At 43.5% G+C, this 13,232-nt stretch overlaps 1 protein-coding gene across 2 annotated transcripts in view; it reads left to right on the top strand.

Moving 5' to 3' along the window:
• Positions 1–13,014, top strand: part of ASPG (asparaginase) — a 59,666-nt gene extending 46,652 nt beyond the window's left edge. For both annotated transcript variants that reach the window (XM_053362646.1, XM_053362725.1), the window contains exons 13-15: positions 756–842; positions 9,288–9,387; positions 11,512–13,014. In XM_053362646.1, coding sequence (XP_053218621.1) covers positions 756–842; positions 9,288–9,387; positions 11,512–11,568 — 244 coding nt within the window. In that variant the 3' untranslated portion in view covers positions 11,569–13,014. The remainder of the gene's footprint in view (positions 1–755; positions 843–9,287; positions 9,388–11,511) is intronic.
• Positions 13,015–13,232: the final 218 nt, after the last annotated feature.

Here is a 13,232-nt window from a genome sequence, read left to right as displayed (position 1 = left end):
AGAGGATTCCTTGTTCTCTTTCCCCGGGGAGTTGGGCCCATCTTGTGTACTGGGCACAGCCACTGCTGACGCTGATCCTGTTCTAGCACAGCCGCCACCAAATCTCTACATGGCTGCTCCACTGAGCAAAGGGCTGTTTTGATTTATAGGGAACCATGAAAAAGGGAATTAAGTTATGGTCAACTCTGTGTGTCCCATGTTTAAGACCACTGGCCCTTAAATCTGAGTGTTGGTGCAGCCATATGCCAACTAGGAGTGTTGTAGCAAAAAGTTTCCCTTTCTTTTTCTTTTACTCCCTGAAAATGCCCACTTGACTCACAGACTGGGAAGAATTTTGTGAAGGGATAGCTATCTCCATCTTGATCTATGAGTTTTCCAGGGCCATCCCATTGGCCACCCTCTGCTGGAGACAGAGTGTTTGGAATTTAACACTTGATACAGCTAAATATTACACTTGGAGAAGATTTGGCACGGTTTGTGTTTACTTACGACTGAATGATGGGTATGTTGCACTGACCACAAATTCACAAACATGCCTGAGTTTGATTGACAAGTAGGCATTGATACAAATCTTTCCTATATCATGTTATTTGTCATCAGTATGACTTACAGGTCCCCTTCTGAAGAGAAAAATCAATATGGGAAATGGTTCTTAGATCCAGTTTATCAAAGAGTTGTTTCCATGTTAGCATGCTACAGATATTTCTATTAAGGTACTGTTGTAGTTAAAAATAAGTTCGTCCACTTTCTTAAAGGCACTACGATGTGATCCGCTTGCTACGCACAACGGGAGCTCACCTTTCAAGCCAAGAGCTCGTGAATGTTGGAACAGAACTCTGCAGGTATGGAAAAGTCATTTTTAAATGTCTTCAGATGACATTGCACTGTCTCTATAAACTAGTTGACACATGGAATGACATCACTTGATTTGTCTAGGCTCATTTACTGTACATTTGATGACCAGCAGCTGAATGAAGTGATTTGAAAGTTCTTTATTTATTACATTTATATTCCCACAACAACCCTGTGAGGTAGGGCTTGGTTGAGAGGCACCGACTGGCCCAAGGTCACCCCCATGAGCGTCAAGGTTTATTCGAGATTCAAACTCTGGTCTGGCAGGTCCTAGTCCTGCATTCTAACCACTACAGATTTTATATCTGCGATTGCCCGTTCACACAGCACATGCCATGTCATTGCTTACTACTGTAGTCATCAAGAGAATAACAGGTATGTAAACCAGGACTTTGTTCACCATTGTATAAAGATGGCAGTGGAATGATTAAGGATAGTTGGTTAACTATTAAAACTGGTTTGTAAGGGAATACAAATTTCAGCCATTTCGAGTTTGGTTTTTGTCATAAAATTTGGTTTGCAAAATGGTTGCTGTTTTGCTTTTAAGGCTCTCAAGCATTGGAGTGTCAAATGTTCACAGGAAAGTTAAAAGTTCAAGGGTAGATGTTTTGTTTAGGAAGTTTTGTACCAGATGTTGTGCACATGAGGGTCAAAAGTTCATTCTAGGATTCTGGCAATTAAAGGGAAGTAATTGTTAACCAAGGGATGCGGGTGGCGCTGTGGGTAAAAGCCTCAGCACCTAGGGCTTGCCGATCGAAAGGTTGGCGGTTCGAATCCCCACGGCGGGGTGCGCTCCCGTTGCTCGGTCCCAGCGCCTGCCAACCTAGCAGTTCGAAAGCACCCCCGGGTGCAAGTAGATAAATAGGGACCGCTTACTGGCGGGAAGGTAAACGGCGTTTCCATGTGCTGCACTGGCTCGCCAGATGCAGCTTTGTCACGCTGGCCACGTGACCCGGAAGTGTCTGCGGACAGCGCTGGCCCTCGGCCTCTTGAGTGAGATGGGCGCACAACCCTAGAGTCTGTCAAGACTGGCCCGTACGGGCAGGGGTACCTTTACCTTTACCTTTAATTGTTAACCAAACTCTCCTCATTTTGTGATTGACTGAAAGGTTGAGAGGAAGGGGGAGTGAAAATATTGTATATAAGCCACAGTTAATCAGAATGTTGTGGAGTCAGGCTTGGAATCTGCTATGTCAAATCTTACCCACCTGCCAGGATTATTAAAGGAGGCAGTTAACCCACTCCCCTTATGTTTTTTTTCACAAATAAATTGACCCTACTCTTAGCTTCTTCTGCCCTCTGAAGGACTTGTTAAACTGGTTGGCCATACAAAATGCTTTGAGACTTTCAAGAACAACCAGAAAAAAAAATCCACGTATGATGCAATTTTGTACCAAGGTGTTTTGTTAGCCCTGACTGGTTTTTCAGTTCATATATTTTGTTGTTTCTCCATGGCTTCTTTTAAAAATTAACTATTTTTAAAGATTGGAGTGGATTTTTGGAGCTCTTTCTTGAATAACCAGGTTTCATATCACAGAAAAATATATAACACAAATATACCAATCCATTCTAAAAATGACTCTGCAAGTTCTTATTTGACCGGAGATTATGTTTGATCGACATCTCTGTTACTGTAACTAGTAAAAAATGAGGTGGGCCTTGACTCTTTCATATTTGGTTGCTGCCCCAAAGAGGGAAAAATGCAAGGGGCTGTTGGAGGGAGGGGGAAAGAAGCAACCAAATTCCCTTTTTCTTTCTATCTCTGCCCCCCTCCTATATATCAAAATGCCAGTTAATGAAATCCAAGGATGCTTTCCTTCAAGCCTGTTATCATAGCCCATCTCCAGGCTAAAATGCTGTTCAATTCTGATCACAGCTGTCGGGAAAAATTATGATTCTGACAGAACTTTGACCATGCCTCTAATACCTGATTATCCTTCTGGAGAAATAAAATATGGAGTGGGGTTTTTATGATCTTAATCTGTCATCTGTCCCAGCGGTTACGGAGACTGCATAAAGAGGCATGGCCAGGCCAGCTAATAGGAACCGTATCCTTGAATGTGCTTGAGGCAGAATTATCTTCCTCTCACTCGAAATCACTACCCTGCTTATCAAGGCTCTTCACCAACAGAGAAGCATAATCTCTTCACTATCTGGGTGACACTTTTCAGCTATAAACATCTCAATCTCCCACAGAGGCTTAATATGCTCCTTGTGAGGAGTTCAGGTAAAAGGATATACAACAGCTTCAGGGCGGCAGTGATGGTGGGGAGATGAGAAGAGGCGCCTTTGCCTCTTAGGATGGGCCTGTGCAACTTGCAACCTACCACATCGCCTGTCATGTATTGTGGTTTGCAAGGTGCTTGACAACCCATTCAATTTTGCATTCTTAGATGGGCAGAACCCCTGCCCCCACCAATTTTTTAGCCCTTGATGCCCATACTAGGCTTGAGAGCCAGTGTGGTGCAGTGGTTAAGAGCGGTAGTCTCGTAATCTAGTGAACCGGGTTCGCTTCCCCGCTCCTCCACATGCAGCTGCTGGGTGACCTTGGGCTAGTCACACTTCTCTGAAGTCTCTCAGCCCCACTCACCTCACAGAGTGTTTGTTGTGGGGGATGAAGGGAAAGGAGAATGTTAGCTGCTTGGAGACTCCTTTGGGTAGTGATAGAGCGGGATATCAAATCCAAACTCCTCCTCCTCTTCTTCTTGTAGGCTGTGTTAGGCTTTGCAGGTCACAAGTTGCATAGTCATGTCTTACGATGTACATTTTGGAGGTCACAAGTTGCACAGTCATGTCTTACGATGCACATTTTGGAGACAGATGGATGCCAACACAATATTTCATAGAATCATAGTTGGAAGGGAGTCATCTAGTCCAACCCTCTGAAATGTAGGAATCTCATCTAAAGCATTCAAGACACATGGGCATCCAACCTCTGCTTAAAAACTTACAATGAAACACCAAGTCTACCACCTCCCAAGGTAGTCCATTCCTCTGCCGAATAGCTCTTCCTATCAAAAAGCTCTTCCTGGTGTTTAACTGGAATCTCCTTTCTTGTAACTTGAAACCATTGGTTTGAGCCCTACTCTCCAGATCGTGAGAAAACAAGCTTGATTCATGTGACGGCCCTTCTTGAAGATGGCTATCATATATCTCCTCCTCTTAGTCTCTTCTTATCCAGGCTATCCACAGCTCCTTCAACTGTTCCTCATAAGGCTTGGTTTCTAGTCTGTTGTTCATCTTGGTTGCCCTCCTCTGCACATGTTCCAGCTTCTTAAATTGTGGTGCCCAGAATTGGACACAGTATTCCAGGTGTGATCTGACGAAGGCAGAATAGGGTGGTACTATGACGTCCCTTGATCTGGACGCTATACTTCTGTTGATGCAGCCTAGAATAGCATTAACCTTTTTTGTTTTTGTTTTTTGCTGCTGCTGCATTGCACTGTTGACTATGTTAAGCTTGTGGTCCTCCAAGACCCCTAGATTCTTTTCACATGTACTGCTAGTAAGCCAGGTGTCCTGCATCGTACATTTGTGCAGCTGGTTCTTCTTGCCTAAGTGCAGAACCTTGCATTTGTCCCTATTGAAATTTATTTTGTTGCGCCCAGTTTTCCAATCTGTTAAGGTCATATTGAATCTCAATTTGGGTTGTGTCATTTGTGTGTGGCCTTTTGAATTACTTTTATTCATTTGGTATTCTTAGACTAGAGACAGATGTGAGAGATTGCCGCCCCCCCCAACCGCCAAGAGGCTTGATGTTTCAGGTGATATAAATCACTCACTGTTGCTTTTGGTGTAGTACTGAACACTAACTAGGCTTCTACAGGCTTCCTACTCCTAGAATTTAGCCACTGAGCTATAATTTCTTACAAAATCTGGCTCCCTATGTCTTTATTAGTGTTTTAATTAAATAAATTGGTTTCACTTACCCTCTCCTTGAACATCTGCTTAACTTGCCTTGACGTTTTGTTAGCTGGGACTCCCTTTAGCTTATGCCCCAAGAGCCTTTCCAGTTTTGGGAGATAGTTTCACAACTGGAGGGGGTGTCTGCTGACAATGCCTGTCTGCCTTGCTTTGCCTTGCCTTGCCAAGGCTGATCATAGTGATCAGAATGAAATGGAGAAGGACAAAGTTTTTAAGGAGTCTATTGAACATTCAGCTTTATGAATTACACTGCAGAGATGCTAGCAGTGGTGCTGGTGGCTGGTGCTCATTGGGAACTGGTGGGGTGGAAGGCAGAAGTTTAGAGCCAATGGCAAGCAGAGGCAACCCCTGACTAGCCCTATTCACTGAAAATCCACTGAAGTTAGTGGATATGATTAACTTAGGTTAATTAACTCCAGTGGGTCTATGCTGAGTAGAACTTAAGTTGAGTGGTCCTGAATGGGGTAACTGTGCCTCTGAAGGACCAGGTGCGCAGCCTGGGAGTCATTTTGGACTCACAGCTGTCCATGGAGGCGCTGGTCAATTCTGTGTCCAGGGCGGCTGTCTACCAGCTCCATCTGGAGCTGAGACCCTACCTGCCCGCAGACTGTCTCTCCAGAGTGGTGCATGCTCTGGTTATCTCCCGCTTGGACTACTGCCATGCGCTCTATGTGGGGCTACCTTTGAAGCTGACCCGGAAACTACAGCTAATCCAGAATGCGGCAGCTAGACTGGTGACTGGGAGCGGCCGCCGGGACCACATAACACCGGTCCTGAGAGATCTGCATTGGCTCCCAGTACGTTTCCGAGCACAATTCAAAGTGCGGTGCTGACCTTTAAAGCCCTAAACGGCCTCGGTCCAGTATACCTGAAGGAGCGTCTCCACCCCCATCGTCCAGCCCGGACACTGAGGTCCGGCGCCGAGGGCCTTCTGGCAGTTCCCTCGCTGCAAGAAGTGAGGTTACAGGGAACCAGACAGAGGGCCTTCTCGGTAGTGGCGCCCGCCCTGTGGAACGCCCTCCCTTCAGATGTGAAAGAAATAAGCAGCTATCTTCTTTTTAAAAGACATCTGAAGGCAGCCCTGCTTAGGGAAGTTTTTAATATTTAATGCTGTATTGTTTTTAACACTTGATTGGAAGCCGCCCAGAGTGGCTGGGGAAACTCAACCAGATGGGCACGGTATAAATAATAAATAATAATAATAATAATAATAATAATTATTATTATTATTATTATTGGGAAACTCAACCAGATGGGCACGGTATAAATAATAAATTATTATTATTATTATTATTATTATTATTATTATTATTATTATTTATTATTATTATTATTATTATTATTATTATTATTTAAAGCTCCAAGCTTTTGAGAGGACTTCAACATCCTGCTCTGTCGATCCTTCCATAAGGACAAGCATTTCAGCTTGCCAGAAGGAATTATTCTTGCTCTCCTCCTTCCACACACTTCTGGGGGTTCTCCCAACACTCCCCTGAACCATTTTTGGGGGGGATGTGCTAGCGGAGGAGGGGGGAAAGCCCTGTTGTGGAAGTGGAAGTCGTTGCACAGGCTTTCACTGATGGGGCTCACCCTTTTCCGTATTTGGTTGCAATTTTTGGTATTTTTTCTGTCCCTTTGCAACTGATGTTCCCATGCTTTCCTTACAGGCGCAAATGGAAGTGTGGGAAGCAGGTTAAGAACACAAAATTGTCTTTTGAATGTGGCAAGAAAAAGTTCCTTCCTAACCCCCAACAGCTTTTTATCAAGTTGCATCTTAAAGGGGCTTACCATTCATGCCACTCATATCAGTTTGCTGGTGTGCCCTCTGAACTCAACCAGAGCTAAAACAATTGTTTTTGTTTTGCCATTTTAAAACCCGGAAATATTGCTCCTTGCTATAAAAGGATCTTAGGCTTATGTATGAACCCAGCTTCATAAACTACATTCTCAATGTTTTACTTAGTGTTGTTTTAGTAACAAGTCTTTATTTTAATACATGAAATCCAACTGAAGACTTATTCATTAGGCGCACTTATGAAACTTTCAACGTATTACAAATCTTGTGTATATCTAAGATGGTGGAAAAGACATGATTAGCGATGCAGCTGATGAAAGAGTTTTGCTTAATCTCCTGACTCATAATGAAGGAAAGGACTGGAATCTTAAAAGGCAATTTTCCCATGCAAGGAGCATAATTAACCCAATATATGAATTGCGAGGAGAGTAGTTTGGCTAAATAAATGGCCAGTGCCAATCAATTCCATTCTTTTTAATTGTGATGTCTTCATTTGGTAGGCATCAGGGAGGGCAATATCCCATTTAAATGTAAGTACAGTGTTTCTTGGGAGAAAAGCAATGACAAACCTAGACAGCATCTTAAAAAGCAGAGACATCACCTTGCCAACAAAGGTCCATATAGTTAAAGCTATGGTTTCCCCAGTAGTGATGTATGGAAGTGAGAGCTGGACCATAAAGAAGGCTGATGGCCAAAGAATTGATGCTTTTGAATTATGGTGCTGGAGGAGACTCTTGAGAGTCCCATGGACTGCAAGAAGATCAAACCTATCCATTCTTAAGGAAATCAGCCCTGAGTGCTCACTGGAAGGACAGATCCCGAAGCTGAGACTCCAATACTTTGGCCACCTCATGAGAAGAGAAGACACCCTGGAAAAGAACCTCATGTTGGGAAAGAGGGCACAAGGAGAAGGGGACAACAGAGGACGAGATGGTTGGACAGTGTTCTCGAAGCTACCAGCATGAGTTTGACCAAACTGCGGGAGGCAGTGGAAGACAGGAGTGCCTGGCGTGCTCTGGTCCATGGGGTCACGAAGAGTCGGACACGACTGAACGACTAAACAACAAACAACAACAGTATCTCCATCTCTGTAGTGGGCAAAAGCCTTTAAAAAATGACACAAAGAATTAAAAAAATGAAATAGAATTTGTTAAAAATGTGTATGTGGACACTATGCTGGCCTAGATTGGCCTTTGGGCATTGGCCTGATCCAGCGGGGCTTATTGACACCTCTTTTGCCCTCTAGGCTGGCATCCCTCAGAAGGCCAGGTTTGTCTGGGGAGGAGAAAGGCCTTCGAGCTGCTAACTCCTACTTTTCACCTTTCATGAAATTAAAGTTAACATGCTTTTGTAGCACATTTGCTGTTATGCCGCGTTCAGGCAGTGAATTCTAAAGTCCTTTTTAAAAATGAAAATGAAGCAATTTGAATGCCGTCTATCCCACTTAAACTGCATGTCATGAGCTGAATCTTGTGTTGTTGTGAAATATGAAACTGCCTGTGCCTTTTCCCCTTTGGTCATGGGCACACCCACTGGGTGAAACTGGCCTGTTGAAAGCTTCTTCCTGTACACTCCTATTCATTTATGCGCCTGATTCATCAACAGTGTTGCTAGCTCAGCTGTTTGGAGCTTTTGTAACCTTGTCCTGCTTCTTCTGGCAGCCATCCCCAGCCTTTCCTTTGTCATCCTTTTTGGAGGTACATTGTTGCCAGTGCACAGAAGACAACATATAAGACAGAGAGAGAAGGTTTCTAGTAAATATATGTATATTATATGGACCGCAGGATGCAACATTGTCCTGTTACGGTGTGACATGAAGCAAAGTCTATAAAGTAGGGGTGAGGAACCTCCAGGTGTTATTGGATGCCATCAGGCCTAGCAAGCATGACCAGTGGTTGGGGAGGATTGTAGTTGCATTTAAGCAACATCTGGAGGGCCACAGGTTCCCCAGCCCTGCTGTAGAGCTTTGAATGAGTTTCTAGGTCAATGTTTTTTGGGCTAAATGCATTATGAATTGTTAATGGGTCCTGGGAAGAGAAAGCTGGATGTCAAACCAGTTTTCCTACTCCATTTTGGAGTGGGAAACTGATGCTATGTAAAGCAAAGGTAGCCATGTTGGTTCACAAGGAGCTGACCTCAAAGTCACAAAATAGTGGCAAGCTTTCAAGCTATACAGAACTGTTTATCAGGTAGAATCATGTTGTTGCCATAAATTCATCCTGGAAACTTTTGTTCTAAGAGTGAGATTGCAGACACTTCTCCAAATCAAAACATCTTTGTCATTTCACGTTGATGTCTCAGTCCTAAGCATGTTTTCTCAAATGTAAATGATATGGATTTAAAAGCAGGAGTGTGGGTCAAACTGCCTGTGGGTCAAACTAGACTTCAAGGTATATTTAGAATTGCAGTCTAAACTGAGATTTAAAATTTGTAATTAACTGTTTCGGGTGCTGAACGCACTGAAAAATATTATTTGCCCCCTTGGTGATAAGCTACCTCCAACAGAGTTGTGGATAGAGAGGATCCTGTGTTTGAGATCGCTAGGCCCGTCTGCAGAACAACAGTCCCCATTCAAAAGCCCCATTCCTTCACAAGTCGTTTGGTTTGAAAGCCTTGGCAGCAACACATGTTTGAATCTGTTTTAAATTTGGAAAGCAAATTGTACTGCTCTGAACATGGAAGATAAAATATATATTCTTCCCTCTCCCCATGCCAGTCTTGCTTTTAATGGAGATGTTGAAGGACTGCTGGCCTGGCATCTGGCTGGTGTGGATCTCAACCATCCTGGTTATGATGGGTGCACTCCATATGCCGTGGTAAGTGTGTGATTACTGTAATATGTCAGATGGACGTCCTGTTCAATATGTATGTTAAATCAAACACCTCTTCGGTTCTAAGGCAAATCTCCAAAGAGCCCCGCATCAAATACAACTTTAGAGGTTTCTAAAATGGCTTTGCACAGGATTCAGTGGAGCTGCAGGAGCAGGAGGCTCTGGAAGGCCTAGGTCAGCCTTCCCCAATCCAGTATCCTCCAGGTGCTTTTGAATACAACACTCATGACTCATGGCAGCTGCAGCCCAAAGTAAGAAGAGGAAGAGTTTGGATTTGATATCCCGCTCTATCACTACTAAGGAGTCTCAAAGCGGCTAACATTCTCCTTTCCCTTCCTCCCCCACAACAAACACTCTGTGAGGTGAGTGGGGCTGAGAGACTTCAAAGAAGTGTGACTGGCCCAAGGTCACCCAGCAGCTGCATGTGGAGGAGCGGAGACACGAACCCGGTTCACCAGATTACGAGTCTACCGCTCTTAACCACTACACCACACTGACTCTCAGTCAGCAAAGCAACTGGAGAGCATCAGTCTAGAAAGCAAGGGGCCAAGCAGTTTCCCCCCCTTGCCTCACTCTTTTCTGAGGGAAAACTCACACTTTAGCAATACATTGGAATAAATGGCAATTTGGTGAAAACCCGAATTGCCATTTGTTCCAAACAAGTGCTAAAGAGCATTTTCCCCCAGGGAAGAGCAGCAGGACAAGAGGAAGTGCTTTTAAGCCCTTAAAGCAGTGCCTGGAATGAACTAATTCAGATTAATTAATTCATTGAATTAGTTCAAAATTTTTGAGATACATCAGGAACTAGAGGAGGAGACTCATGAAGTCTTTTCCAGATCTTTCCCCTCCCCCCTCATCTCTGCTGTCAGGAACTTAATGGTGGAAGCAGGGAGACTTGGGAAAGGCTTTGAGCAAACAGGAGCTCATGAGCTGTCTTAAAGGTTTTGCAAAAGCCTCTTGGAGGTAGCTCCCCTGAGCAAGCTTCTTCAAAGGGCGCTTTCGCACAGCCCTTTAATGGTGAGCAGATGAGTGAGGATAAAATCCCGCTTCCTTGGGAACAGGATTGCATAGCCAAGGCAGGATTAAACCCCGCCCTCCCACCCATCAGCTGCTGTCAGCTGCTGTTGGTGGGTGAGTGTGGTCTGGGGGAAATGATGTCATGTGCCAAATGGACTCCCTGGCAGGCCAAGATTGGTCTGCAGTCCAGAGGTTCTTCATCCCTGGTGTAAACAGAACCACAAGGGCATGCTCCAGTGCCTATGCTGATGTTTCGAAATGGCAGGGCCTCTAGGGAAATAACAGGGCCAGCAAGAAAGAAAGTGTGCAACTGGGTGATTGCTCAGGGTTTTGTGCAAGTACCTGCTCAGCTTTTGTGCGCAGGGGAAAGGGCTCTGATTCTAATACTTCTAGATTGGTGCTAAATCACATAGACAGTAGGCTACGGAGAAAGTTACTGTCTACTCATAGCTTTAATGGAATGAAAAATCTCAATTGAGTTTGTGTGGTACAGTATAGTTATTTATTTAGCTATCTGTTTTTTGAACTTCTAGTCTGCCAACTCAGCTGAAAGAACTCTCTAGTACACCATTAAAAAATTACATAGTATGCAATAAAATACACATAAAGTCTCTTAATGGATAAACAACCATAAAAGTTAATAGAAAGCAAGGAAAACAGCAGAAATTAAAACCACTTGATTTCTAGGCTCAAAAAGAAAGAGACCTGTTTCTAGCGATCCATCTTCTAAACCACTGATCTCTTTTTCAAGCCATTTTCAGCACTCTGGAAATCATCCAACCTATCACTGTAAACCTGATGAAAAGAAAAGAGTTCTGTTATTTTCCTAAACTTTCCAATTGGCCAATCCTGGTGAGTTTTTCTTGGGAGAGGAATATGCCACCCCTGAAAAGGCCCTGTTAGTAGATTCCAGTTTGACCTCAGGTGTTGAAGAGATCTGAAGCAGAGACTTTTTGTTGAAGTGTGAAGCGTATAGACGGTGCATATGGGAGCAGCATGTTTAGGTGCCTCTGTGTGATTTGTGCATGTGTATGAGCACCTATGTGCAGATGGCATAGCAGCACTTACTACTATTGCAACCTTTTCTTGTAGGCAAGAGCTGCAAATCGTATGAAAGTCGTGGACTTTTTATGTCAGCTGGAGGCCTAATTTGGTAAGGCTTACGCTTTGAGAAACAACCACCACCAATGTTTGGTGGTGTGCATGTGGGTCATTCGCTCCATGAGGAATGTTTGGTTTGGGAAATGGACTGAGTTGGGACCACAGTCCTCTGGTTTGAGTTCATAGCAGCATATATCCATCTGTTTTATCATTACTTGGTGGGCTAAGGTGTTTTGCATGCTCACAAATCAGATGGCTAAATACAGTCAACTTTGAAAGCACCAATTCGGGGGATCTCAGGATTTGGAAAATAGATCACTGTCATCAAAACTAACAGTACTGCCCGTTTGGGAGGACAATCCTTGTGTGCACTAGTCTGTAAAGGCTGCATCACACGTACACCTAAGGTTGTGGTATACACACACACACACACACACACCCCGATTATGTAATCCCGATTATGTAAAGTGCAAATGGGACTGGTGGTTTGACTCAAGAGTATCATGCTGGTAAGCTTGCCATGGAGGCTGGACTGGCCAAGACTCCCTCTTGGAGACAAATGGGGTGTTCTGCTCTGGAGAATATGAAACCGCCCCAGGGTGGATTTTCCTCAAGGAAGGCTGTGAAATCCTCCTCCTTGAAATTTCAGGCCATGTCTTAAGTTATTTGAAACATGGCTCCATACTGTGAAGCAAGTTTCTCCTTGCTTCACGGGCATGTTGAAATGATTTCTGCTACTTATCTCTGTATATTCAACAGTATGCAAACACCTATGGGCAATGATCCTGACTCGCTATGGTGCTTTATAAATGGATTACATCATTCTGTTTGCTGTCTGCTGAAGCAACAAAGTTGTCAGCTCATTTTTTTTGCACTGGATTTCTGTCATTCTGCAGCCCAACCTCCCCTCTCTACTCACCCACATGTTTCAAGGGCAGATCGCTTGTGTTTCAAATTAATAGCTGCGTTTTTAAAAGCTTAAAACAAGAAAGCCACGTTTTATGTATAAAATGTATCTTAAAGGAATAGCAATATTCAGTTGAGCAGTATTAAACAGAAAGTTCAATCCCACAGAGGTTCATGTCTCCTGAACATTATTTAATAATTTTAATGACTAGCCAGTGAGAAAGTAGAGAGTACACTTGTAAAATATGCATGTGATACAAAATTTGGAAGAACTGCAAATGCAATAGAGGATTTTATATACAGTTTGAGAAGATATTGATAGGGTAGAACTCTGGAGTGCAATGGGTAATTTTGGGTGGCTGTCATTGTAAAGAGGAAATGTCAACCACTTGCACTCAGACAGTTATCTACCTACCTACCTATTTATCTAATATATTTTCCTGATTTTCTTTAGATACTTGGGAGCTTCCCTGAGGCAAGATGGGGAGGAAAGGCACACATCGCTGCAAGCAACACAGATAACAATTGAAGAATGCAAGCTTATGCTCACTGTTTTTAGTAAAGAGAGTCTATTTTCTTATATATATTTTTTAAAAAGAAGAAACTAATGCTTAGCAAAGGGCATTGCAATACTTCAGACTCGGTGCCCATACTAGCCTATTGAATCAATTTGTGTTTTCAGGAAGGAATGTGTGATGATGAAACAAACAGCTGTTCTCAAACCACATATGAAATTGCCTTATAGCAAGTCAGGCCATGGATTCAGTGGTGGCACAGCTTTGCAGGGTACCAGGCAGAAATCTTGC

Source organism: Podarcis raffonei, chromosome 1 (assembly GCF_027172205.1).
Source record: "Podarcis raffonei isolate rPodRaf1 chromosome 1, rPodRaf1.pri, whole genome shotgun sequence".
Classification (NCBI taxonomy): domain Eukaryota; kingdom Metazoa; phylum Chordata; class Lepidosauria; order Squamata; family Lacertidae; genus Podarcis; species Podarcis raffonei.
The sequence above is the reverse complement of the archived record's forward strand: the minus strand, read 5'-3'. Positions and strand labels throughout refer to the sequence as shown.